Genomic DNA, 27,973 nt, shown 5'->3' on the forward strand with positions numbered 1-27,973 from the left:
GCTTTTGGCCACTCCTTGTTCCAAAACAAGACTGAAGGAAACCAGAACTTTGCCTTCCTCTCCATGACTTCCAGAACAATTGAATAGCCTTGTTCATTAGTAAGATAAGTCTGGTACCTGAGATCAGAGAGCTTTCACAGAAAATAAGCAAGTCTTTTGAGGAAAAAAAAATTGAAGTTCCTCAGCTATGTCAAATTGCACCGCATTTAAAGAATAGAAAAAGAATGGTGACATGATAAAAAAAATTAGACTCCATTTGCATTGAACGAGCCCAATGCAGACTAAGTCTCCACTGTAGCAGTATAACATTACTTCCTTTTGAACTCCAGCATGGCACCCTAAATCTGTTCACCTGCTACCTATAAGTGTCAGTGCAGAAATAGAAAAAAAAATCTCTGCCACTGTTATTCACATGAACTTTTGTAGATTAGCTAATATAACCAGATCTTTTATTGCTGTTCCTTAGTAACACCATCAGACCTCCAGAACCAAGAGTTAACTTACTTCTGAGGGAAGTGAACGATAACAGTTTACAAGAATCACCTTAGGCAGGCAGGAACCTTGAATCTCTGTACCTAGATACACTATGGAGCATGTAAGTATTTTGAAATAAAAATTTAGAATGAAAACCATACTTCTGAATATTTGCATTCAGAACATTCAGTACACAAAACTATTGCACAAATGTCTGAAGTACTGCTTTTCAGTCTTTTTACAAAATTATAGACATACACTTCAGTTAGAATCTTACCTGTAGCCGCTGAACATCGTCTACGCATAGTTTCTCTGTTTCTAGGACAGTAGGTTTCAACTCTGAATTTGAAAAGAAGAAAGATATTAATGTGTATTTTGATACATCAATTAAATTTTTTATATAAAACTTTAAAAATAATTTCATGAAAAGAGGGTAGACTTAAAAAGAAAAGTGTTAACTGTCCCACTTTCCAAATTATCAATCTAAAATTAAATGAACAGGTTGTATGCATAAATAAAGGCAGCCTGATCTCAATTTGCAATATATTTATTATGATCCAACATTAAATGCTATTAACTTAAACGTGTGGCACATAAAACTTGAAAGAAGTCCATTTTGATTTTCAAAATTTCTGACTCAAAGGAAAATAGTTACTTATAGCTCTATTATATACGTTCCATAGGAGGTCAAGGAAAAGTTCTCATGCTTCTTCTTCCCATCCATTCTTTTTGAGAAATATTTCTGTCCTTAAGGTCTGCAGATTGCGTTTGTTCACAAAAGGCCAAAAGAGCCCATAAGCAGGATGATGACTGTTGGCAGCTATTTTGTCTTTTCCATCTCCTCTGGCCCTCCTCTGCCCTACCATCAAAATTTGAGATCGCCACAATAGGTCAGATAGCGATACAGATCTAAACTCCCATTTTAAAAGTGTACCTGAATGCAACTGGCCTCACAATTGCAAATATATTTTGAGAAATCTCAATTTCATCCTAGCTTTATTATTCACTGTCTACATTCTCAGTCTTACAAAGGGGTGTTTTGGGACTGTACACTTATTGTGGAAGTGTACAGTCAGAGCTTCCGAGAACTGGGGACATAGAGCTGAGGATACAAAATTAATTCTTCACCTTTGTACTGAATTCCGCATTCCACATTGGACGTAGAACCAGCATTAATTTGACTTTTTGAATTTTGACCACATTACTCATTTACATTGAAAAATTAAACAGCAGTACTCCATTCTAGCGGTATCTTCTTCAATTCTTTTCTACTTTGGAATAACTAATGAGATTCCTAATGAATATTTAAGCATTCATTCACTTAATTACTGTATTTAAATGGAGAAAAAAAAAAATTTGTCCCAGAATGATAATTTTAAATGGAATTACAGATCTCCAGCTATCACTGTGACAATGAAAAATAAAATAGCGGTGGGACTAAGAACATTTATCTTCACATTTTACCTGGAAAATGGGCATCAAAACATAACACCCCCCCCGCAACTGGATTCCCTTTCTTATTTTAAAACCTGGATAACAATTATTCCATCTAAAAATAGTAGTCTGAGATCTCTGTTTTAATAAAAAAATTTCAAACCTAAGTACAAAAAAAATTACATGAAAACCTTGATTGTGCTAATATTTATTTCAGTAAGAGGCATGTACTGTACATTCCTGCATTGTTTCTACAGTGTTGTATTTTGATTGTCTGCTGGATAAAATAACAGATTTTGTGCTGGAAATGACACAAGCATGTAACAATCCAATACATGTTCAGGACCCTCAAGTCTTTTGGTAAGCCATTGCAGAGAGTAACAAAGACTTATTTTTAATTTATTTATGGGAAAGAGAGAGTCTTGTAGTAAAAGCACAGGGTTTGAATTAAAAGCTCTGGTTTCCATTCTGAACTTTCTACAGATTTCTTGTCTGACCTTAAACAACATCTCTGTGCCTCAGTTTCCTTGCCCGATAGGAGATAACCAGTAAAAAGAAAAAAAACATCAACAAAATACCCCCAGCAGTTGCTCAGTGCAAAGATCTCTAACCAGCTTAGTAGCTACTGCTACTGATGCCTCTTTTAACTGGTCATAGCCTAACTTTGTGCACAGGACAAGAACAGAAATATTTTTCTTATACCTGCTCAGAGAACATGTGCATCTCACATCCTTCCTGTATCTTTTAAAGGTACCACTATACAGCAGGCAAATCTGTTGACCATTTGCAGGAATAGTGAAGCAGTTGTGGTTCAGAACCTCTGGATTCATAATTCCTAGATATTTGGCCTCCTTACAGCTTTCTGACAACCCCAGCTGTTGGGAGGTGAGATGTACAAGGTGGAAGCTTCATTGCCAGTGGCAGTCATGCTGCAAGGCTACCCCTTGAAAATTAACAATCCTCAACACTTTTTATGTATTTAATTGCTTACTAAAGCAGCATTTCAAGTCTCATCTGACAGAATTGTTTCCAATCATAAAAAGCTGGATGAGGATAGCCTGTCATTAACAGGAAATAACTCATCATTTTGACAGACCTTTTGACAGATTTTTAGTATGGATAAATCATATCTTGTTGCTGACTTTCAGATAAGCCCATTTACTGAAGAAAATTCATGATGCTGTTAATGGATTGAATACTCGCTCCTCATTGCAACCAAAAGAACCCCACCAAAACCAGTGAATGATTATTTTCTGGTAAAAGCTATTAATGTCTCTTCCAAAGAAAGGGAAGAGTATTAACACTTTAGTGTTCACTAAAAGGTTAGTTTGCTAAAATTCAGCAAATACAATCTATTTGCAGCAAACTAACAGGGTTTTATCTTTGTTAAGCAAAACTAAAAAAACAAAACCAAATCCCACCACAACAACAAAAAAAAGAGTTAAGGAAAGGAAAAAAGTGCTATATAATGAATGAAATCTTCCCTTTAACCCAAACCAAATATTTTTTTTTCCTCATTTTTCATAAAACAAAGGAGATAAATGTCTGGACAAGCGTAGTTTTGTTAAAGAGATTAATTTAGATTCTGGGGTATAAAACCACACAGAAATTTCGTGTGTTGGGACTTTCATTTTGCAGGAGAAGTTGTATGATCTTTGAGTCTCTGCCCAGGTAGTTAGGACAGTCATATGGGAGACAAGATGACTGGGCTCTAGTGTCTGCATACTTGCCTTTTCCTATATGTTAAGTGGAATAACATCATCAGCAAAGCTTTAAAGTAATTGAATTTTAGATACCCTGTTTTGTTTAGATTCAGGCAATGTGTGGGGTGTGAGAATGGTAAAGTCAAATACCATAAGAACAAACAGAAACAGATTTTGAGTATTGAGATGAAATTTAGTGGCATACACATTGATCTTATTGGTGATGTTGACTCATTTTGTCCAAAAACTTTTCTGAATCCAGAACTGAAAAATGTTTTTGGCATAAGCACCTGCTGACTTGAACTCGAATTCATATTAGATGTTTCCAAACTTCAGTTTTTGATAAATAGGCAACCTAAAAAATATCCCAACCAACCTGACAAACCCTCCCCCGCAACCACTCTAATAGCCCTTTCCTCACACCCACCAACACTCCACATGACACAGAGCACAAAGCAAAACTCTTTAATATAGCCTATATTAAACAGATTATTAACTACTTTGCTAATTTAGGAACAGATTACATAAAACCCTGCAGAATTTCCTCTCGCCTTACTTAAAACTTGAAGGCCTAGTATTGTCCTCATGCTAACATGTGTATAAAAAGAATAAAAACTCTACATATAAAAATATCCTGCTACATTCCTCTCTGGATCTACACTTTTGTCTAAATTGGATGGTTTTGTTGATAAACCATGGTCTCTAATGTTAATATTGTATCTATTTAATCCATACAGCAGTAATGATATATAATGCAAAATACAGGTACTCTACACAGAGTAATTTAAACACTTTAAAAAAATGCTTGCCCCCTCCCCCTTCAAAGGCACATATACGTAAAATAATTTAGTTATAAATCTTGGGGAAGGTGTTAAACCTTCAGGCTTCACGTGAAACACCACTCACCTCCAGGTTCTTCCACATGGCAAGCATGCGAACAGTCAAACAAAAAGTTAAATATTTATCTACCTGAATTGTATTCAGAACAATTATAATTTTTCCTTTTTCCTCCATGCCTTACACTGCAAATTCAGACCAAAAAAAACCAAAAATTCAATAATATTTTTAAGTGTCAGCACCTCAAATAAATTTTGAGAACTAATTATTTTCCATGTAGAAATAGTCACAACACACAATTTTCCATTTTACTTCTGATTCTGTTTTCTTAATATTACTGCAGTTTTTGAGAGGGCAGTGTCTGAGATGAGGAACAGACAAGTACTGTACACATTACATCCATGTAGTAGGTATAATATTAAACAGAACAACATAGGATGGAAACAAACCATGTATAAAATGAATACATTTAAGAACTACTAGTATTATCCTCTTGGTATAAATATTCTTCCGAATTGGTAAAAATAGTAAAAAACTTTACATTTCAAACTATTTTGTGTATTCAATGTTCTTCTAGATTTTAGAGCAACAAAATTGTTGTTAACTTGCAAGAGCCTCTGCTGGGCTAAAACATCAAAGTAAAATAATAAAACAGTCACTCTTTTGTTTTTCCACTGCAGAGTATGTTCATAAATACTCTGATCACATGTCCATTAGCTAAGTTTTCAAGTTGAGCAACACAACCTGTCCTCTCACAGTACAAGGCAATGAATTCTACTACCACGTATGACAGCACTTTCATTGAATAAAGCATAAAATAGTAGATCATTAGTCAAAAACTGGACTAGCCCAACAGTCCAGTACTGCAGCGTTCCACACCCTGAATTGCATCAGTGAGATGGATGCAGAAAGGTTTCCTTGACCAGTAATAGAGCTGCTTTGTTAAAAGCCACAGCATAAACAGAATAATATAGCAGTATTGCATTTTTGTTGGCATCACTTATTTTGCTTGTGAACACTGAAGTAAGTGATACCAGTAAAAGTGAAGTGTTGCCATGATAAATGGTGTCCATACAAGGAATACTTTGCTCATGTTCCAGAGGAAGTGGTAGAGAAGTCACAAAGAGAAGCAAATATGAAATTAACTCCACCCAAAGCCTTCAAGCAATACAAAGAGATTTGTTGAAATAATGACTTAATTCTTCAAATCTGAGCATGGGAAAAAAAGGAGTGGTAGGAAATGGAAAATTTGAGAATACCCAGTGGCTCTCCATGGAGGTCATGGGGATGAATGCAGCCTAAAAGTGTTGAGAGCCGTTGAATGCTAACTAATGCAAAGCTAAGCCTCCAAGAACCTGTGGTATTTGCCCATCAACACTACTAACAGAAAACAGGTTTGAAATTCTCTTCTAAGTTTCTTTGTCAGCTACAAGAGGTTTTATTTATTTTGTTTTGTTTTAATTCTCATCTTAAACAAAGCTTTTAATTAGTATGTAGACAATTTCAGAAATTTGGCTGGTAGAATTTTAAGATAAACTGACTTTGTAAACAAGACCCCAATTTATTTTTCAGATACACTTTTTCTACCTCTCTGTCAGCAGGTGACTGCTGAATCCACAAAGGAATACCTTACATCACTGTAATAACTCTTAGTATACCACCAGTGGGCTTCTGAAGTTTTCCATATTTTTTAAGAAGAGAAAAGTACCCGTATTTCATGGCTCTGAAGGTATGTAAACTGGAAAAGAACAAAGGTCACAGTACCTGGTAAAATCCATTAGTCAGCAGATACCAGGTGCACATCTTGGTTGTTAACAAAAAGCATGCATTCTTGCTGAACATTTTTCATTAGATTCACACTAGCTAACATTATTTCTGATGTTAATCCAAGATTTTCAAAATCAAGTATTTGTTAGAAGTTATTAAGTTTGTATCTTGGATTCCAAAAGACAGCAGCTCCCCCCGCTACGATACATATATCTCGTCTGTGTCCAAGAACTATACCTTCTTCCGTAATTTTGAGTCTTTGTTCTTCATCTGGAGGTTTGGGTGGGGGCCACACAGATGGAATTCTCCTTGGAAAGCTTCCTTCAATGTAATCTGATGAATGTGTGGGCTGGCTAACTGCAGCCCAAGTATAAAGCTGGTCTTGCTGTGGTTATTAAAAAAAAAAAAAAAAAGTTGAGAAGCTCAGATAGAAAGACAAGCTCAAAATATCAAAGCCTTAGTTTCCAACACAAATAGCTCAATGTCAACCGCTATAGCAAGACAGACTTGGTTTTATGCTCTTCATTTCCTGACAAAGACTTAACATAAATCTATATTAAAAGAATTTATTGTTTCAGTTTTGGAATTAGCTCTATTAACAATAGACAATCAAATCTTTTAGTTATCTACACCACAATTACTTGCTAGAATACAGTTCAGCACTTTTTTGAGCATGAGGAACTCTTAGCCACTTCTTTCCTTAGAGAGATAACAGGTTCTGTCCATCATGACTGTACTTCACATATGGCTAGTTTATAGATTAGAGAAAAATATTTCAGTCCACACTCTATGTAATCTTTTTACACCAAATGCACAAGCAAGGAAAAGAAGTAGGATTATTTCTGCATAAATTAAAATGAGATATTTGTTCTTTCCAACCCTGTTTTTGTCATTTACATTTCCATATTCATAGAAAGGCAGCTAAAAAGGTGGGTTTGCTTTTAGAATAAAATAAAAAAAACAAACAAACCAACAGCTAAAAGTATTCTCCATCCTCTGGGCTCAAATCAGATTATATCCTTTATTACTCGACAGCTTTGAGTTTGATTCACTTATTAAAAACAGGAGACATCCAGACTGTCTGATGAAAACTAGGGCAAACTTGATGCTTTAAGCCAACAGAAGGATTTTAGCTGACCATAAGTCAAGTAGTTATTCTTGTGACTCCCAGTATGCATCAACATGCACACCTTGTGATTAAATCTTTATAATACTGTAAGCTCCATAGGGATCAATCACAGCAATGACATGAGTATCCTAGTAAGTGATCTGGAAACATGCAAATATTGTAGTACAAAACTGGAAAAAAACCATCAAGTCACAGGATGAAAATACAGTCATATCACACAGTAATATCTTCTTAAAAAGATCATGTTCATTACACTTTGTTCATGCGATTGCCTGAGTAAAACATTGGTAATATATATTTGCCCTGCTGCGTATTTCATTTTTAGATTAAAATTTTTTTTTTTTTTTTAATTTTACACAGATACTAAATATTGAAGACACATGCAGGGGGAAGAAAAAAATAATTTAACACTTTTTTGGGGATAATCGCTATTCCATGTGACTAAGCTTCTACTTGCCTAAAAATAAGATGTGGTAAGAGTGATAATATTCTATTGAGAGCAACTTACTTTGAACAGACAAATGCTGGCTATAAAGTAAAACATGTTGTTTTACAGAGGGTGTCTCAAACAGTCAGGGTCAAAGGTAAATCATTAGATCTTTCCAGAATGAAAAACATTGTAAAAATCCAGCCACATACACAGACCTTAGATAAAGGTAAAAATAAATGGATAAAAAGGTTAATACAAAATCAAATCAGGTTCTTTACAAGGGCCTGAATGCTATGTTCCTTGAAAAGCCTGTCCTTTTCCCATTACTGTGTTACTGCATTTGAACATCCAAACAGGCTTGACAAATGCAGTTCTTTCAGTAACTTAGTACTTTCCCTTTGTCTAATTCCAGCTTTTCAGAGTATACGTATTTTTTGGTTTCTGCCTAATTTCCAGTATTGTATGTACTGTGTAAAGAAAAGGAAAAGGTATTTTGCTATTTGTCTTGTTTCTTCACCATCCTAATCTCAAAAACACAGAGGAAAATAAGATTCAAAAAAGTAAGAGGCAAACCAGAATAAAATTTTTTTCCCACTCTACTACCTTACACAGTCCAGGGAACACAAGGAAGAACAAGCTCTACAGTGGCTTAGCTGGGTAAGCACAGCCGACTTTCAACACGATTACATATAGGGTTATAGTGCAATAAAACAGAAGACAACAGACTGTAGATAATATTGACATAGCATGAATGAGGAAGACAAACAGTTAAACTGCTCCTGGACATGATATGTTACCATGTAAGTTCTTGAAAGATACAGTACAATCATTTAACAACCAATTTTTGAAATAGGATTAATCTACATTAATTAAGATGTATTAAGAAAAACATGGTATGTCTCAGAATTATTGTACAGATGGGATACATTATCATGGTAATAAAATATGAAGTATCTATGTTCTTGCTGATAGAATTTACAGCATATAAACTATGAACAGTTATATGTTAAGACATCACACAACTCCATAACCGACTCCCAACCCAGCATGGGAGATGTGTATGTTAGTATAAAAGTATTCTTTGGTTTGTGTTGTTTTTTGTTTTGGGATTCTTTTCATTCACTATTCAACATAGACCGTGATGATGTAATAGACTCATCATTTAACAGAAATTTACAGAGGTAAATGTAAGCTTGCAAAAATGCCTTGAAGGGACTTGCACTGCAACCAAAATGCATCTGCATTCAACACATAAACAAAGTATTTAACAACAGCTACATTCAGATTACTTGTGAACTTAAAAACAATTTAAAATATGAAAAGCCCTCATGACAGAAACATAGTCTGAAGGTCTGGACTTCAAGTTGATAGTCCTTAAACCACACTTAAAATGGGAAAGATTAACCCTGTCTCCACTTTTGTGCTCTTCAAGAGAGATGAATCATTCGAATGTCCTAATTCCTACTCACTCAAGATACTGTCCAAAATCTAATCCTTTTTACCTTTTGTCTTAAGCTCCTTGTCAGTTAATAAACTAACCCATCTCATTTCTCTTTTTCCAAATCTGATCAGTCCATAAATTTGTATGACTATAAGAACATTTTGAAGAAAGATATATGCAGCCAGTTCTATGATGTTGAAATACTATTCAAGCAAAAGAAGCAAAATAATCGAAATAAAAAAAAAAACTGATTTGCTTTTAACATTAATAACTATAATACAAGCATCCACAAACCTGGATTTCCACGTCCAACTTTTTCCCCTTTAATCTTTTCATTTCAGAGACAGTTTTTACTAGATATCATTGTAAGTACAGCCCATGAATACTCTTACCGTGATCAAGCTTTGAATACATCTGGAATTTCCACTTCTTTCTCAAACTCCACTATTTACTGTTTAAGCACTTCTTTTGGGAAAAAAAAATATATATATATATCCTTGTAATGAATGATCCCAGTCTTATTTATTTGGACTCATTTCTGGGCAGACATTGAAAGCTTAAAGCTGTCTGAGTCCAGTGCACTAAACATGATGTCAAGAAGAGTTCTCGTTTCCACACATCCTTACACAGCACTTTCCACTGGTTCTTAAAACTGCAGAGCAGTCGCACATGGGCGAGGCAAACTGCCTGCAGGATCTGATGGTACTTAATCAATACACATTTTACCACTTACAGATGCTAGCATTTAGAATAGAGCCACAGTCAGTCAGGTCTGTAGTTTAACTCACTCTCTTCCCAGCCAGCTCTCAGTAGGCATGAAGAACGGCTTTTTGTAAGAAATTTTCATTCTCGTGTACCACAGTGTTACATTTCAGGTACACAGTATGTTAAACATTAATTATGTTCCTTCACTGCTTGAACTAAAGATATGGTTTCCTGCTAATCTTTAAAGATGGAAGCCAACACTGTAAACTATAAGGGCCTCTAGCAAATGACATATAGAAAGATGCTGGTGGACCCAGAACTAGGGCCATGAGCTAGACCTGCAGCCAATATCAGAAGGCATACTGGTGGACCTTGAGTTTTCAGAAAAGGGGTCACATTTTTCAGAGAGACCAGGTTTGCTCCCCAGGCCAGACTGAATTAGAGATTAGTACATCCCAGACTGTAGGAATACAATGTGCAACTTTGAATCTATGCTTTTGGCAGCTGTGTTGCTCCTGGAGATATGCAGGTAATACGACCTTCTGTTCAACGACACTTCAGTTTTTAATCAATTGTTTATCTGCTTCCAGTTCAAAGGACAAAGATAGCCATCATGAGAAATGCTTAAAAGAGGTACAAGGGATTGAGTTGAAACAGCAATAAATGTATACACATCTGTCCAAACTGGTTGCAAAAGCATGAATTGGCAATGTGAGAATCAAGGGGAAAAAAGTCTGACCAGAAGTATTTTGACAATTCTCAAGAAAAAAAAAAAAAGTTTAGTCAGGTCACACGTGGTGAGATGGGAAAGGTGGGGCAGTGCAGAGGCATGCTGCTATCAGGAGCAGCCTCTGCTCTTCAGCTCAGCACAGCAGTAGATGGGGGAAGCACATTAACAGCACCTCTAAACTTTCTTAAACTAGAGTGAATTGGTACTAACTTCCCTGATGGCTCCTGTGTTAAACCATGATATGCCCTGTGTTGCAGGGCATTTATTTTCAAATAGTAAACTTGAAAAATTTTTCACTAGAGCCCCAAACATTCAAAGTTATCCTGAAGAGGGTAGGACAGAAAGGTTGGCATGCCCACAGACAGGTATAAATGGGCCAGGAGTAAACACAAAGTGGTACTTAGAATGTTCCTACTCATCAAATCAGTCTGGATGTGGACAGCCTTCCAATAGTAAGAGCTGGAGAAATGGGAAGAGGAAAAAGTATAACTGCATCTAAGATGAAACTAGATAAACTCATAGAGGAATTACATTTTCTGGTACTTGGGATAAGCAGGGGCCAAACTCCATGACTCAGAAGGTGTTTTCCAGGCTAAGAGCTCCGAAGAGCTTCTTCCACATTTGGGTATAACTGCTTCTCATTTAGACAGTTTCAAGTGCATGGAAGGAATTTTTTTTTTTTCCATTCAGGAAGTTTAATATATATAATATACGTAAATTTAAAATATATAATATACAACCTCTAAAATGAAAGCAAGCCAATTGCACATTCCCACTGCATATAAAGAGTTAATTGGACAAGCAAGGTTTTAGTTCGAGAAATTGGAGCTGGACTACCTCAAAATGCTCTTATCAGCAGGAGACTGTTTTATTTTAAGCAGCTTTTAAAATAAAGAAATCAATACTATCAAGAATGAGGAAAGTGGCTTATTTTTTGAGGAACGGTTCAGTAACAAAGCTCTGTCTGACCACCAACAGAACCAGAGCAGTGATTAAACATGGCTCTCGGCTTGTACTGCCTTTGGCTGTACTAGTGAGCACAGATGCCTTCCAAGGCTGAAAAACAGCAAGTCAGTCATAATACTGTAATATATGGAGGAAGTAGCACTTTATCGTCCAAAACTAGGTTTGATGCATGAACATTTTGAGTGATTTTTTTCTTTTCAGAAAAATGATGTTCCTCAAAAATTAATTTAAAAACACTTCAAGCATCAAAAAAAAAATGAAACTTTTCTTCCCCATGAAATGACTTCAACCTCCTCAACAAAACAGAACAATCTTGCTTGATACCATAAAACTTTGCTCAGGATTCAACATCGTATCCTGGGGATACGACAGGCCAACAGAGCCAATAGCCCTGTAGTTAGGGTCCTCATGGGGAAAGGAAATCAGGAAACTAAATTTCAGGTGTCCATATGTATTCTCATTCAGTTCCAGAGTTATTGGGGAATAGGAAGACCAAGACAATAACTTCTGCATTTAATATAGCTGAATAGGTTGAACTGGTGAGCTTACAACAAACTTCCCTTGGAGGAGGGAACAGTGGCTAGCCTTTTATGAAACAGAAGAACCTCAAGATCTAGCCTCTTTAGACCTCTGACTCGAAGTCCCACTTGGCAGACCACATCCCAAGACCACCAGGTTATCAGCTGTTGCTTAGACCACCTGATGGTGTGTCCTTTCTCATTCGCTCTCTCCAGAAATTCTAAGGTGAGGCAAGAAGTTTCTCCATCAGGAGTTGTTTTCACTTACACTGACACTGTTCTGCAATAAGTTTGGATTCTGACAAATATGAATTTTCCGAAGAAATCTGTTTCATTAGAAAGTTCCTTTCACCACTATTCCATTTAAAAAGGTGATTATTACTACTGTAAAAACATCCTCTTGAAAACAGACATGAAATATACACAAATTCAACCCTCACTGTATTCTCAATTCCAAGCTAGAAAAAAGACATTGTATTATGACTGTCATTCTTAAGAAAGTGAACTAATGTACAGAAAGTCATTAAATATAAAGATCTCTTGAGGTGACAGGGTGACTACCACTTTCACCCTATGCACAATGATTCTGAAAACAGGTGGTGTAAACTTAACATCCAGTATCTGCCTCTTGAAGCAGTTCTTCAGAATAACAAGCAGGTAAGCAGTGTTGTCTGCAAAAAGAAGCATGAAAACCTAGAAATATCCTACATATAAAATACGTCAGCTGAAAGTATATACAGTAGCATCACCACAAGTAACTGGAAAGGAGAAAGAAAAAGAAAAAAGACAAGAAGGCAGCTAGAAAACTGCAGGGCCTGATGCAACAACTATAAAATAAATATAAAATTATTTTTTTTTTAAAAAAAGAAAGCAGGGAAACAGCATAACAGGAATACTTCAGCCCAGTGATCATCCGACTGTTTCCATTTTACTACTCTCAGGAATATTCAGAGTTGTTCACCACAAAAGACAAACTGTCACAAAGTGTGATTGGGCAATGGAAAAGGAAGAGGAGACATGAGGGCTTTGATTTAGCCAAACTCAACTGCCATAGTGACCTACATGACAAACAAAGATTAAGAGAGCAGATTAACAATCTGTTTTCTCTGTTCTATTCCACAATTTTCACTTGTTAACTTGTAAAGTCTTATTTGCTACTGACCCCCAATATACTGTCGTGACAAATTTCTTAAGATGGGACTACATTCAATCTTACACACTTTATTCCCAAGCATTGAAAGTATGCTTGAAGAAATCCTGCATCGTTGCCAGATTTGTGGTGCAGTTTGGAAGTTCTCTTAGCTGAAGTTAATTCTTGGGAAAGTTGCTCTTTGGAAACTGATCACTGGTATTTTGGCTCAGTGACTACTGAGAAAGAAGTCTGTCTGCAATCTGTTTAACTACTAATTTTCAGACTGGTGTAAACAGTGCAAATAAGTTACAATTAAGTAAAGTCTTCATGTCACTAACTCCTCTTCCAGCTGACCTGCAAAGTCCCACCATCTGCTACTACTCAGCAGAAAGAAAGCAGTGTCTTTATTTCCTTAAAAAGCATTTTCATCACCACAGGTGGCCAGAAGATGCTAGGAAAAGAGCCATTTTTATAGCATTTCCCATTTATGCTGTTTGGCTCTGCTTCCTTGTGGAAATATTATTTCAGAAATGGATGACAACCTTGTCAGGCATCATAACTACGAATTGTGCAAGGGGAAGTTCCTGTCCCAAACTGTCAAACATGCCTACGTATAAGATCACATCATAACGCCGTAAAGAAAGACGCCTTCCACAAGATGTGCATTTAGCTCTTTCATTACAGAATACACTGAAATAATTCATAAATCAAGAAGGCATTAACAGCAGTACTCAGAGTAACAGCATTCAATAAAAGCACTGAAAAATATGTAAGGAGAGCTAGCCCAATCAAAATGACACCAGAAATAAAGACAAAAGCTTAGCGTGCATTTCAGACACATGTAGAAGAGGATATTTCTGGTTAGTACCACACAAAAACCGTAGTTATTGGACCTTTCAGTGTGCAATAGATATTATGTTCCCCAAACAAGGAGTATAGTATGGATACAAAGGTATGCCCAGTTTTCTTCTCAAAAGCACTTACAAAATGATAATAGAAAGCCTCTATCATAAAATCATTTAAGTTTTCACTGAGAAGTGTTTTGAACCTAATGTTCAGAAACAACACACAAAACTACTTGGAAAGCTTGTCAGAAAAAAAGCAGAAATCTGCTACGAAAGAAAAAAGTGCCCGTAGCTTAAGACTGCACAGTGTGAACCGGAAAATCTGGAATGCAAAGTCATATTTAGGGACTAGACATCCACAGCGTGTAGTAATTGCAACTACTGGATAAAATGCAAACACCAAGTATAGTCAATATTTCTTAATAGTACAGTGAAGTTAAATAAAATTGCCTTGCATTGATAGGAAAATGCAAGCTTCTTTTATTGGTGTATGAACAGTTTAAATTCTAATGCAAGTGTGTATAATTTTTACAAATTACTGATGGATCTCCAAAGACAGCCATCTTCTAGCTTCTGTGATAGAGGAGCTAAGCAGGAGATGAGATCTCTACTTGCTGAAAATTGTGATCCTCCAACAGGTGGCTGCAAAACTTGCCTGTGGTTACTTTCTTGCCAAAGATGCACTGTTTAGCCAGCTCAGCCTTGTGTTTATTTTACTCTAATAGGATAACATAATGAGGTAACACACTAAAAAACTTAGGACTACACCTACGCTACAGAAATACAATTATTTCACAACATGACACAGTCGTTTGGGACTGACAGAGTTTTTCACAAAGCATTGATTTCTTACATATAATTCAATCAGAGGATATTTTATTTTAATTTGATACTTTAGAAGCCCTCTTGAACAAGTCACAACTGTTAAAAAGGGAAAAATTTAAAAGGCAAGCAAGCAATAGTTATTCAAAAGGCAAACGATTTTTCAGAGAACATTCTTTGAATAGGCTTTTGCTAATCTATCTGTAAGTTGCGCGTTTACTTGCTTGGCCTTTTTTTAAAAATTTATATTTAAACCTTTTTTTTTTTTTTTTTTTAATGAAATACTACCAGAAGAATGAAAAGCTGTGAAGATAGCCTGACAAGTAAGAAGTCATGACATCCGTGAGGCAATAATTAGCAGCCTCTCCAGGAGACAGGAAACTAGGAAAAAGGTCATCATACTTCTAGACAGCGAATCTGCCGTTGTACATTTGCTAACTCTTTAAGATAGTCTTTACGTTATAAGAAGAGTAGACAGGAAATGCTATAGTGAAAGCTTCCACTGCTTGTCAAGAGCCAATATCTTAAAACCCCAATGCTGTCTACTTCTGTTACTTTTAAAGCTTTGTTCAGCTTTTATTTTTCAGACTAATCTCTTATTCTGGGCATCTGCCACAATCTGTTTTGAAAGAAATAATTGATAAAATGGGCCAAGACAGAAAATGAAAGTTTTCTCATAAGTTCTTAAAACAGTTTTAAAGTTTCTATTCTTTGGGTTATGATTTGAAATTTGACAAGAAGGTCAAAGACACTTCAAGAACATGCTATTTCCAATCATCATTAAAATCTATTCAAAATCTGACCAAGTCATAAACCTCTGAAAACTGAACACCATCCTCAGCATAAATGTGATGACAGCTGCTAGCTCTCTGAGGATTTATGCTTTCATTGGATATTTGTTGGTCCTTCATGTTTGACATATACCAAGAAAGGAGTAAGCATCATGTCCACAAAACATAACCTACACCAGAAATACAAGTGCTAAGAATTTAATTTAAACTGGCTTCCAGGAGCCATTATAATAACAGCCCAAGAAACTAAGAGCTGTGAAAGTTGTCTTTACTCTTCATGATTGCCTAATTGCAGTTAGACAGTGTGGAAGAGAAAGAAATAGGATCCAATGACAAAGTACAAGACGTGTACAATTATTTAATGGGGTGAGGCAGAGGCCCACACTGAGGCCTGGAATATCTTGGGAGAAATAAAAAAAAAAAACCAGATCTCTTGTGTGTTACTGAGAAAACAGACACAAGATTTGGATACACAGTTGTAAGACAGGGAGAATTAGAGGTGACTACCAGGCATAAGTAATAAAGAAGATGAGAATATAATCAGAGTGAGCAATTGCAAACATTTCAAGACAACAGAGAGTTCAGCATTAGTCATATTAAGTTAAATCAAATTCACTGGAGTACATCCAGAAAAGGAGATCAGAGTGAGAGAACAGGACTTTTAAATAATCTGTTTATTTTCATCTCAAGCCATGAGCAATAGCTCATAGAGTGAACAAAACTTACAGAAGTAAGGATAAACTGTATCCTAACATCTTCAAAAACAAAGTCTGTGGGACCACACTTAAGCAAAAGGGAATCAGGGATTTTATTCAATGTAAAAAAATAGTAAGTTAAAGCTCCAAAATACATAGGATCAGTCACAAAAGGAGAAAAGGAGGGATTCATGGAAGGATTTCAGTGGAAAAAAGGTTGGCAATTCTGAAAAAAAACATCTAAAGGAGTGACCTAAGAGATTTTATAAGAACCAGACTAAGATAAAAATCAAAACAGCCAAATGAGTAACATCGAGGAACAAGCAAGCACCAGAGCTGGATGCAGCAGGGGGGAAGAACAGCGAGGTGGCAGACAAATCTCCTGGCTGAGACCAGAACAGAGTTACAGGAGCTTTGTGGATGGCAGTTTCAGCTGAGTAAAAAGTACATGAGGCAAAGTGGAGGCAATCCAGGGTGGAACTGGAGGCACATCTGATGAACTCAGAGATGAAGGAGGAATATGGGATAGGCAGTGCTCCGAATTTTGGAGTAAGGTCAAAGATGATGTGTCTCCTAATTCTAGATGGGTGAAATTTAAGTATTACTTTAAGGCTAGTCTAATTCCTCTGTCTTTGAAATCAATGGTTAGATCAACATTAAAATCCTGTTCTAATAAATTGAAAAAAAAAAACCCCAAAAAACCAAAACAAAACCATCAAACCAAAAAGCCACCTAAATAAGAAAAAAGCAAAATACAAATATGGAGAGAGATGCAAGAGGGGACATGAGTCACAGAACTTACATGTCCTTTTTTTAAGTAATATACAGCATCACCATAAATTTTTTCATACTAACTGTTAATTGATTCATTTACTTACACAACTATTAGCATTTATTTTCTATAAGATTTGCTCACTCTGAGAAGCAAAATCAGCTAGGAGAAGCCCAGTTTTGAAGTTCTCAGCCACTAAAGTTTATACTGCAAGTTATAAACATTTTCACCCTTGTAGGGCATGAAATGAATAAACAGGTAGGTGTTGCTGTACTTTGGTCACCAATGCTGAAGCAGAAACATTCCCAAACTCTACAGCAGCAGCTCTTATGTATGTGCCATGTGAAATTCGGTTGTTGACATCCTAGTGTTCCAAACAGATGTATGCTCCCTTGAAGTAGGATGCACTACTAGCTGAACATGTGTACCCAGGGCTTTACACCACTTCTGACACTGTTTTACAGGAGCATGATCTATTTAGGGGACTTATACAGAAAAATAGTAACAGAGCATTTGTGGCTTACTGATAGTCCAATTCAAATTAAGATCACTGCTAAGCCAGCAACATCTTAAATTGTTGACTTTGACACACTGCTCACATGTCATTAGGCTAGGCTAGGCTACTGTTTCTTTTCAGAAAGTCCATCCTGTTAGTTACAGTCAATGAAAGATAACTAGATAATTCTCTTACTCAAAGCTTGGTATACCAGTTAACAAAAGAGCCTCTTCTGCTTCTTTCCAAACTTTTGATTTGATAAAATCTGTTTATAAGCGAGGAGAAACTTTTTTAAAAATAATATTGTATTCAACATTTTAAAGAAGAGATTAGCTGAATATATGGTAAAATAAGAACTGAAAGCATTGTCAGACTTTTTAAACAACCTGAAAAATAAGAAACCTGTCTTTTCCAGTAACATTATTGAATATATTTAACCATAAACATTTTCGGATGGTGTGTGATTTTAAGTTGCCTGAATAACCTCAATTTTATAGTCACACTCCATTTTTCAATTAATTTCAAAAAACTGTTTGAAAATGTTTTCAACATTGTTTTTTTAAAAAAAATCCAAAAAGGTTGTATATTTTAAGAAGGACCATGGAATGATTTTTTAGATAAGCTAGGTTATCTAGAAAAGCTTGTTTAAGAATTCATTGGACAAATTTATTCTACCAATTTTCCCTTCACCAGTTGTGTTAAATTATCCTTCAGGAAAGATGAGAAATATTTAAAGAGTTAAAAAGACTTATGTCCTGTCATATCTATTTCAATCATTTTTTGAGTATTTCTAACCAAGCTTCACGTTAATGTGTAGAATAGGGATGATCTTAACTATACCAGTAAGGTATTAAGTAGATTAGTTAATATTTGTACATTATTTTGAAATTAATTAGTGAAGAGAAAAACCCTGATATCTTCAGTCACATAAACCAGTACAAAGAAGTGTCAGAGAGAAAATTTAATGGCAAGGATCATAAAAATAAGTTCACTGTAAAACCTCATGGGTTGTACAGTATTATACAATAGAAAGGCATCCTAATGTTGAATTCATTATCCAAAAGGAAGGAAAAGTATGTTAGGCAATGTCTACTTAACAGTTTTGTAACAGTATGCAAACAGCACCTATAATAGCACTCTGGCCAGACAGCCCAAAGGCACAGATAACACTGTAGCTGGAATGCCAGCAAATTTGCACTGACCCCTGCACTGTTTTGTATCAAAAGTCTTTTCAGGGGGAAAAAAATTATATAGCATAGATATCCTGTTTGGGTTCTGTAAAGTTTTGTGACATACTGTTTTCTGTTTTTCCTTTAATTTATATTTTTGGTGAAGCAGGTATTGAATTGAAATGTTGGTAGTCCTATAGAGTGCCTTGATTCAAAGAAAAAAGACAATGAAAACAGATAAAAAACAGTATTGCAGACTAAGATATGAGTTCAAAATTTAAGAAATCAAATTATGAGAGAACCTTTTAAAACTTACGCTTACTTGGATACAAAAGTATACGCACCTGAACTCAGAAAAATAGCTGGCCACTCTCATAAGGGCAATTTTCATTAAAAGGACTAACAGAGCTCTCTCAGGACTGATAAGTCATTGATAAATTGTGTCTCACTTGGCAAAACAGACAAAAGATAACTTTTTCAGTACTTACATCAAACGTGGGCGTGCTTTGCTGGGCACTCTGATTACACTGTTCTCTGAAGCAGTCGGTGAATGGAAGCAAAAGACCCATTGCAATAATGCGAGAACACAGTTTTTCCGCTTCTTCTTGTGGTGCATTTTCCTGTTGGCTGAAGAGCTTTTCCAGCAGAGTTCGTCCTGCCAAGGTGATGACACAGATCAATAAGAATTTGTAGCTATCTACAGGACACAAAGGCTAAGGCATTACAATGTGTATTCAAAAAATCTCAACTATTAGAAGTAAAAATATGAAATAAGAAAAGAATTCTTGAGAAAAGTATCTGATAATAAGTCTTTAATATAAAATATTTCTATATAATAATTTGAACTGATCTGTAGCCTGATTAATTAGGATATTCAAGAAAATATACATCTTGTTGGCTGCACTGTGGAGTTGGAATAAAAACCATGAGATGCTATTGTAGCATCAATTTCCTATTTATTTATATTATAGAATTGTCCTAATGGGAAAACCAAGACATTACCAGAAATGAAGTATCTTTTTCCAGGGGTGCCACACAAAGTTGTTACAGAATCAAGTCTCTCAAGAGCCCTTGTTTTTTAATTCATAAAATGATCACAGTCTTTAAGAAATTGTGCTCTGTTTCTTTGTAGAAACTCTCAATAAAAGAATAATAAAAAAAAAAATCTGATAACTGTTCTGTTTAAGATTGTATTTAATGGAGTGCTCCAGACTAAAACGCAGTGCCACAAGCAGCAATTCAGAGAAGTAAAACTTTTGAGGAGTGAGAAAAGAGACGTATTCCTATTATAGAGTCAGATTTCATGATCAAAGTGTTTTCTTATCTCACCAGAGCATGAAAGAAGGGCATATGTTATAAAGTACATTACAGGAGACAATGCTAAAGGTTTGAAAGACCTTTGTGCTGTGTGCAGTTAGCCAGAAAGAGACTACAAAAATTAGCTATATAAGCAGGCTGTAGTAAAATCTACATTGTAAGAATACTAAATTGCTTGATTAAGCTCTAAAATGTCAAAAGATGCTGAAGTTCAGATTTACAGGTTATAAATAAGGATATGAAGTAGATCTACTGGAAGAGAAAAGGCAGATGGAGTAATAGAGTTAATGTCATGTTTTAGTATGAACTAGATATGAGTACTATTTGTACCTAAATCAGTTTCTATAGTCTGTTTTTTTCACCCACTCACTGGAAAGCCAGAGGTATTTTCCAGAAAAAATATACTGCATTAAGAAAGCATTTTATCATTTAAAGTAGTTATAATAACAACAACAACAATAATAATGATAATACTACTGGTTTTACACACAAATGCAAGACTTCTGTTTGAATGTTGATTTTATTCAAAATTTAAATTTTCCCAGGCTTTCTGAATATGCTAAAAAGATTTTTTTTAAACATCTGGATACAATATAAAAAGGATATTGTAAGTCACATTTAGCCCAAAGTTTCTGTACTATTTTAACTTCATATGGCAATACAGCCATAAAATAAACAATACATTAAAACATTAGAAGTCATTTCTAAGATTTTCATCTCTACATCTAAAGATCTAATAATTCAGAATTATTAGTCCAAGATTCCTAGCCTTTTATTAGGCACAATACAGTATCTTCAAGGGGATAAGCCAGCAGATAAACTTGTAAGATACACAAGTTTTGTTACATTTTCTGATTAGTTTGCCTCTGTTCCTTTGTTTCACCACCTATAAGGTGATGATAATATAATTGCTTATTCAACATATCCCTCTATTTAGCTAAAGATACTGTTCAGTTGTTAAATCTTCGAAGTCATTAATTGAAGATGGGCTTTCCTACTGACTGTGATTTTTAACAATTCACTCCCATTGCAGCAATGTAGAGCAATCCCCTGCATGAAGAAAAGCAACAGTACGAAACCACGGAAGCGAAGTGCAAATAGGGAGAAATATTTTTATGATTTGTTTTAGTAATTTTTCTTTGGGGTTGTAGTTGCCAATGTTTAACGGTGCTGTAAAAGACCACTAAAAGACCCCTAGCTACTACTGTCTTACTGAAATAAATGGATTCTCCTAGATATAAATACTGAGGTTGAACTATACAAGCAAGTTTTAGAAAAAAATAAGAGTACGAGACTGGCATGACACTGACACCAGAGCACCAATAGGTAGCATTTCTGGGGTAAAGCACATCGTATTACCACAGCATCACCCTATATCACTGAGTAAACTTCAACAGCATAGAAAGTTTTCTAGCTAAATGGGAGACTGCAAATTATGAGGACGAATGGGGAAGTCAATGCTTTACATTAATCTAAAATGCAAAGAAGAAAATAATAAGGAAACACACCAGAGGAAGGGCACTCTGCACACACACACAAAATATAGGACTATGCAAGAAAACTACACATTTCTTCATGCTATGTTAAATGTTCAAATGCTATCCATGACTTTTGAATGTCAGATTTGACATACCTATTTTTCTTTTGTCTGGATGTTTCAACATGTACAAGCAATAGGATGAGAGGAAATGGCCTCAAGTTGCACCAGGGGAGGTTTAGATTGGATATCAGGAAAAAATTTCTTCACTGAAAGTGTTATCAAGCAGTGGAACAGGCTGCCCAGGGAAGTGGTGGAGTCACCATCCCTGGAGGTATTTAAAAGACGAGTAGATGTGGTGCTTCGGGATATGATTTAGTGGTGGACTTAGTAGTGTTAGGTTAATGGTTACTTCAGCATTCAGACAATATAGAATAAGTATATATGTAAAAAAAGTCATTAGTGAACTTAATTTCTCTTACTGTACTATGCATTACTTATGTCATTTTGTCCATCTGAGCCTGAAGCATCCTCTCCAGTGTATTATCAGTCTTGGAACAAATAGGGTAGTAAAAATCATTTAATGATATTAGCTAGTACTTTTTAACCTAAAAGAATCAATCATTTAACTCTAACTTTAGTAAAATTAAGCTGTCCTTTACATCAAATACAAGTTGAGTCAAAAAAATAAAAGTTCTTAACACAAAGGTAATAATGTTCGGAAAAAACTGTGCTCTAACACAGATAGTGAGTGCCTTACAGTTGCTATGGAGACCTGAGGACAGACACAGAAATTTGAATTACAAAAATACATTTTGTCAGTTCAGTTAACACATTTTCACAGAATCAGCTAGGTTGGAAGAGACCTCTGGGATCATCGAGTCCAACCTTTGACCTAACACCACTGTGTCAACTAGACCATGGTACTAAGTGCCATATCCAGTCTTTTCTTAAACACCTCCAGGGATGGTGACTCCACCACCTCCCTGGGTAGCCCATTCCAATGCCTAATAACCCTTTCTGTGAAGAAATTTTTCCTAATGTCTAACCTGAACCTCCCCTGGCGCAGCTTGAGGCTATGTCCTCTAGTCCTGTCACTAGTTGCCTGGGGGATGAGGCCGACTCCCACCCCGCTGCAACCTCCTTTTAGGTAGTTGTAGAGAGCATTTTACCAAATGCAAGCTAAAAAATTTCAGTTTTCAATGCATACAGAAATAGCTTCACTGTGAACAGCTGTGAAAAAAAATCTCTGTATCAACAATAAGTGGGTTATACGTTTAAAGCGTTTACTGGGCAATATATTTAGAACAGCCTGTTAACCCACTGAAGTCTTGTGCCAGACCATCTAGGGCTTATCATCAAATTGAATAGTCATGACAAGTGTCAGAACCACCCACCTCTCATCAAACACAAAAACCAGCCAAAGTTATAAAAAGGACAATACATATTTTCCTTAAAAGGGGAGTGAGGAGGTAAACCCTACCAAAAGAAAGTGTGTCAATACTTGAGAATGTCACTCATTTCCTTGAGAAAACACCACGCCATGCTGCACCGCCCGTGGATAGAGTCGCTGCGACACTGTAGTTCCAGACAGGGCTAAAGTTATTTAACACAGGAGAACAACATTTGAAAGCCATCACTTACCAAGAAGTAGTTCGTCCCTTGTTAAGCATATCTGATATTTCTCTTTCACCTCCTTTCAGATAAAAGCCAGTTGTCACTACAGCAGAAGCATTCCAGCTCCAAAGTCCTCTGTGGCCTGGGGAGGCTGGTGCCAAATCCACCTCTGCCTCGCTGCCCTCTGACCCTACCTGAGCCTGCACTGACGTCAAAGCAAGAGATATTCATTCCTCTCATCAGGAATCACATTTATGATTATGATGAAGGATAAGATGAAGGTTATATTTTTGTTCAGGTATTGCAAAATACCTCTTTAACACTGGACTTCACAGGCTTTTAACTCCTTTTGTTTGGAACCAGAAATGGCTTGCAGCAGCCCATCTATCTGCATTACACATGCTTGGAATTAATTCAAATTAAAATTACTTTGTATCTTTATGCATGAAATTGACTGTACAATATTAATCCCTGAATCTATTCTTTAAACAGCAAAACCGAAATCACAGCCATATTTAACGCACAGGTTAAATTCCAGTCAACTTCAACTGTAAGATTTTGAGCTACAGTTTTTCACCTTTGGTTTATAAATAAAATGCAGCAAGAACAGCCTTTTTCCTCAGACATCATTAATCACCTCATTTTTGTAACTTACATGAGGTAATACCTGAATGTGTTCTCAATAGGTGAAGATGGTTGCAAGTAACTTGGAATAATTAAATTATTAATGATTTCATAATTATTAAATGATCAGCTGATCTCTATTACAGGGATTTAAATGCAATGGTAAAGCAACTTCTTTTGATTACTTTTACATGCCATGAAAATAGTAAAGAACAAAGTTCTCTCAGCTCTCTTTTTTTTTTTTCCTAAAAAGTTAAAAAAGTTTCCATTTTTTATATTTTAAACAACCTTTCTTCCCAGAAATCCCAGGTCATGAAGTACCTGGAGCCTATTCTTACCTTTCCCTTAAGTGTTAGTTAGGTGGGACATGGGAGGCATATCAAGTTTTGAATTAGAGAAGAACCACAGTTAAGTTTCAGCCTTTGATCAAACCAGTATTCTGAGGATCTTGCCAAAACCCTCTAGCAAATAAGACAACTATAAACTCATTAGTTATTTTTTAGGAGCTTAGAATGATTTATTAAAATCCAGTAAGGGATGAAAAGACTCTTTTTTCTTTTCTTACAAAGGATTACACTGTTAATGAACTAAAAGAATAGGAATATGAAATTAAGTTTGGAAATATTGGATACTCTGGCCTTCTACAGATATTTTGTGATACTTTTGCTGTCGTAGCTCAGCCTAGGTCTTCTGGCTCAGCTTCCAAATTCCATGTTTTCCACCTCCATGTCATCTGCTGCTTGCTACCATTCTCATTAAGATGAAGCACTATGATCTTATGATCTCCTGTTTGACATTATAGGATTTCATCCTATCACCATGACCAAGACTTGAGTAACATTGTTTATCAAAACCACCTCTGGCAACAATTGTAGAAGATGTAAGCTGTTCACTGCAGAATTTAAATTCACAAGCACCAGTATGGTTTCCATTCATACTGTCTCTCTTTTTGAAAAATGCAGGTAATTGTATTCTTGAATGATCATTTTCAACTTTAGATTTATTTCAACCATATTTGCTCAAATGCCAGGTGGAGGGAGAAAGGAAGCCTACCTCACCAGATGTCATTCTAAAAATATTATTTCATAGTATATATATAATAGTTTATATTTTACAATATTTCGTTATATTATATAACATGCATACAGTAATCCCACTCAGTACTGGCCTGACACAGCCACAGGTTGTCTCCTGGCTCAAGAGGTATTTGTGTGTGTGTATGTATTACGCCTCCTTCCATATGGCAGCAACTGCTACAGACCTTGGCTGTCAGCACTGATAATCTGAACCACCTTGTCTGTCATGACCTGGACTATGAGTCACTTTTGATGAGAGAGGTTGCTTATTCTAGAAGGAAGCACATTTGGTCTTTCTATTACAGTTACCTTATATCCCAGGGCAACATTTTTTCTCCTCAACCAAACACTATGAATAAGGATCTAGACTCTTCTGAAACGCAGGTTTGCCTCACACTTGATTGCTTAAGGAATGATTGAATGTTGATAGCACATTCGGTGCTGTCCACAGAGAAATACAGGCAAATCCCAACTCAATGAATTCACATTATAGCTCTTTCCTGTCCAATCTGCTTAGAAGACCAACCTTTCAAAGAGCAACAAGGTGAGTAATAAAATCCTTACGAGCTAGCAATACCATAAGCATGTGGTTGTTGTCTTTGGATTTGCTTAATTATTGAGGGGAGGGAAAGGGACAATTGGAAGAGAGAAACAGGAGAAAACTACAGCAGTCACAGACATACTGAAAAAGCCACACGTGCATGCACTGAGGCCCTGTGCTACAGCAGAGCTTGCAATAATGTTTCCCTGAATATCGTGCTGTTATAACCTCACATTTATCTTTAAAGTTGTGTCTCCTATCCTCCTCATGCTGCCTTTGCAAAAGCCCGGGAGCACAGCTGTCAGTGAGCACAAGCTGAGACTAATGATCCGAATGAGTTATACTCCAAAAGCTCCCCTTTCTGCCCATCTCCTACGATTCTCTTCTTCTAACAACCAGACCACTACACCACACTTTCACCATTCACACAGAAGCTGCGTCAGCACATCTTAACCTATACAGACTGGAGACTAACTTTCAGTTTTAATTTTTCCCCGTGCAGAGTGAATGGCTTCAGTGTAACACCAGTCCTGAACACCCTACTCAGAGTCACATCAAGGGTTAACAGTGACTCACGCACATACTGCTTACATCTTCAAAAACCGAAATAAGCTTGCCCTCTTTTCCCCAGTTTATTCCGCCCCCCGCCCCCCACTTCAGTGAGATCATAAATGCTCACACAGCAGAGATTTCATAAGCTCTGAAGCCAAAAGTACTATAGGCAATGCTCTATTTTTGGGAGTTAGGACAGGAATAAAAAGGAAAAAGAAGAAGAGATGGACAAAGTGATGTATTTCCATTTAGAATATGTTTTCTATCAGTCTTACAAAATATAAAAACGCAATTGTATTCTTGTTATGGTTTTTCAAGTCATGAAAGATTACAATTGTGAACATAGTTATATAACTTAAAAAAAAAAGAGCAGAAAATGGGGAAAAAGAAAAGCTGATTTCTACAGCATTCAAAACTTAGGAAATACTATGATTCAGATATCTTGCTGCTGCATACATCCCTGAAACATTAATTCCTTCCAATTGTTTTCTTGTCTCCTTTTCTATGTATTCTACCACAAGGTCACAGCTAAATTAGGCCTGTATAATCTGGCAAAGCACCCAAACTGTGCAGCACCAAACGTTCCCCACAATGTCGGAAGAGGACAAACATGTCCAAGAGACAGAAATACTGCAAAGACTTCCATGTATGCTTATTTGGAGATGAGGTAGTAATTGCAACTATGGGTCATTTCTTAAACATTTTACAGTACAAGTTTTAGCCATTCATCGTATTCCTCCAAACTAAACAGCAAAAGCTTGCTAGGCAAAATCAGTCACACTTCATTTTCACCTTGATACTGTTTAATGTACTTTCGTTAGTCTCAAATATACAAAGCAATGAGTGACTACTATTTCACATATAAAATTAATATTTCAAGGATCAAAAGTATTACATCTCTTTAATATTTTCCTTTCATTTCATAATCTTTTCAAATTTCAAGTTTTTCAGCTAACCTGTACCAGTCAGCCTAAATATAATATGCAAAACATGACTGCTGAGAAAGAAGATGTTTTCAAAGGTGCACATGAAACCTAGGGAATGAAATAGAACTGGAAACCGGTACTCTAGCCATCTCTTCTTCTCTTCAGATAACAAGCCCAAGTCCTGCATAAATGCATATTAAATATACATTCACACTAAAAAATTAACAAATCAATTTAGTCTCCTGCTTGGCTGAAGCCTGACCTGGGAGATTATGCCCAATATTCCAAGATTAGAGACTTCATTTATTGTTCTTTTTCACTGCAGAGTTTCTAATCTTCTGCTGATTTAGATTGGGAAATTGTTTCAGATTTCTTATCCTGTGAGTTTGTTTTGGCTCATTTTCTTTTCATTTGTTTTAAAAGGGATTCAATTTTCATTGACAAATACTTTCCTAAAACCACATGACAGTTTTCTCACAGTCTGGTTACATAAAACGTGGAAACCCACCAAGCAACAAGCCTGCACACAGAACATGGTTTCACAACAAAAAGAAAAAAAATTTAATCTTTCCACTATGAATAAACGCAAAGTAGAGTATGTCAAAAGTCTAATTTCCAGTCAAAAGAAATCTTAAAAATCACAAAACCTGTCAAGGTTTATGGTTATGGAACAAACTTCTATAATTCTGTCATAAAGATATTTCCTTTTGTTTATTATCAGTGTATCAGCTAATATCTGCATGCACTGCTTGTACACATACATATGTTTCTAAGGGAAAAAACCCTAGAGGTTATATATTGTTTTCTTTATATATTTATATTGTATATTATCATATTAATATATCTAAAGAATAAATTAATATATATAAAAATATCTGATGTTTTAGTTTTTAGAGCACTACTAAAATTAGGGATATACGGAAATGCCTGAGAGGATTGTCCTTTCTTCTCTGATGTTCTGTCTCCATATTTCCGGGCTCTGTTCAT

General features: G+C 35.8%; 1 protein-coding gene across 1 annotated transcript in view; it reads right to left on the reverse strand.

Moving 5' to 3' along the window:
* Positions 1-27,973, reverse strand: part of FMN2 (formin 2) — a 163,396-nt gene that overhangs the window by 123,544 nt on the left and 11,879 nt on the right. The window contains exons 2-4 of the mRNA XM_068395923.1: positions 19,345-19,511; positions 6,453-6,600; positions 752-813 (exon numbers count right to left, since the gene is read on the reverse strand). Coding sequence (XP_068252024.1) covers positions 752-813; positions 6,453-6,600; positions 19,345-19,511 — 377 coding nt within the window. The remainder of the gene's footprint in view (positions 1-751; positions 814-6,452; positions 6,601-19,344; positions 19,512-27,973) is intronic.

This window comes from Nyctibius grandis, chromosome 1, assembly GCF_013368605.1.
Source record: "Nyctibius grandis isolate bNycGra1 chromosome 1, bNycGra1.pri, whole genome shotgun sequence".
In the NCBI taxonomy this organism is placed as follows: Eukaryota; Metazoa; Chordata; class Aves; order Nyctibiiformes; family Nyctibiidae; genus Nyctibius; species Nyctibius grandis.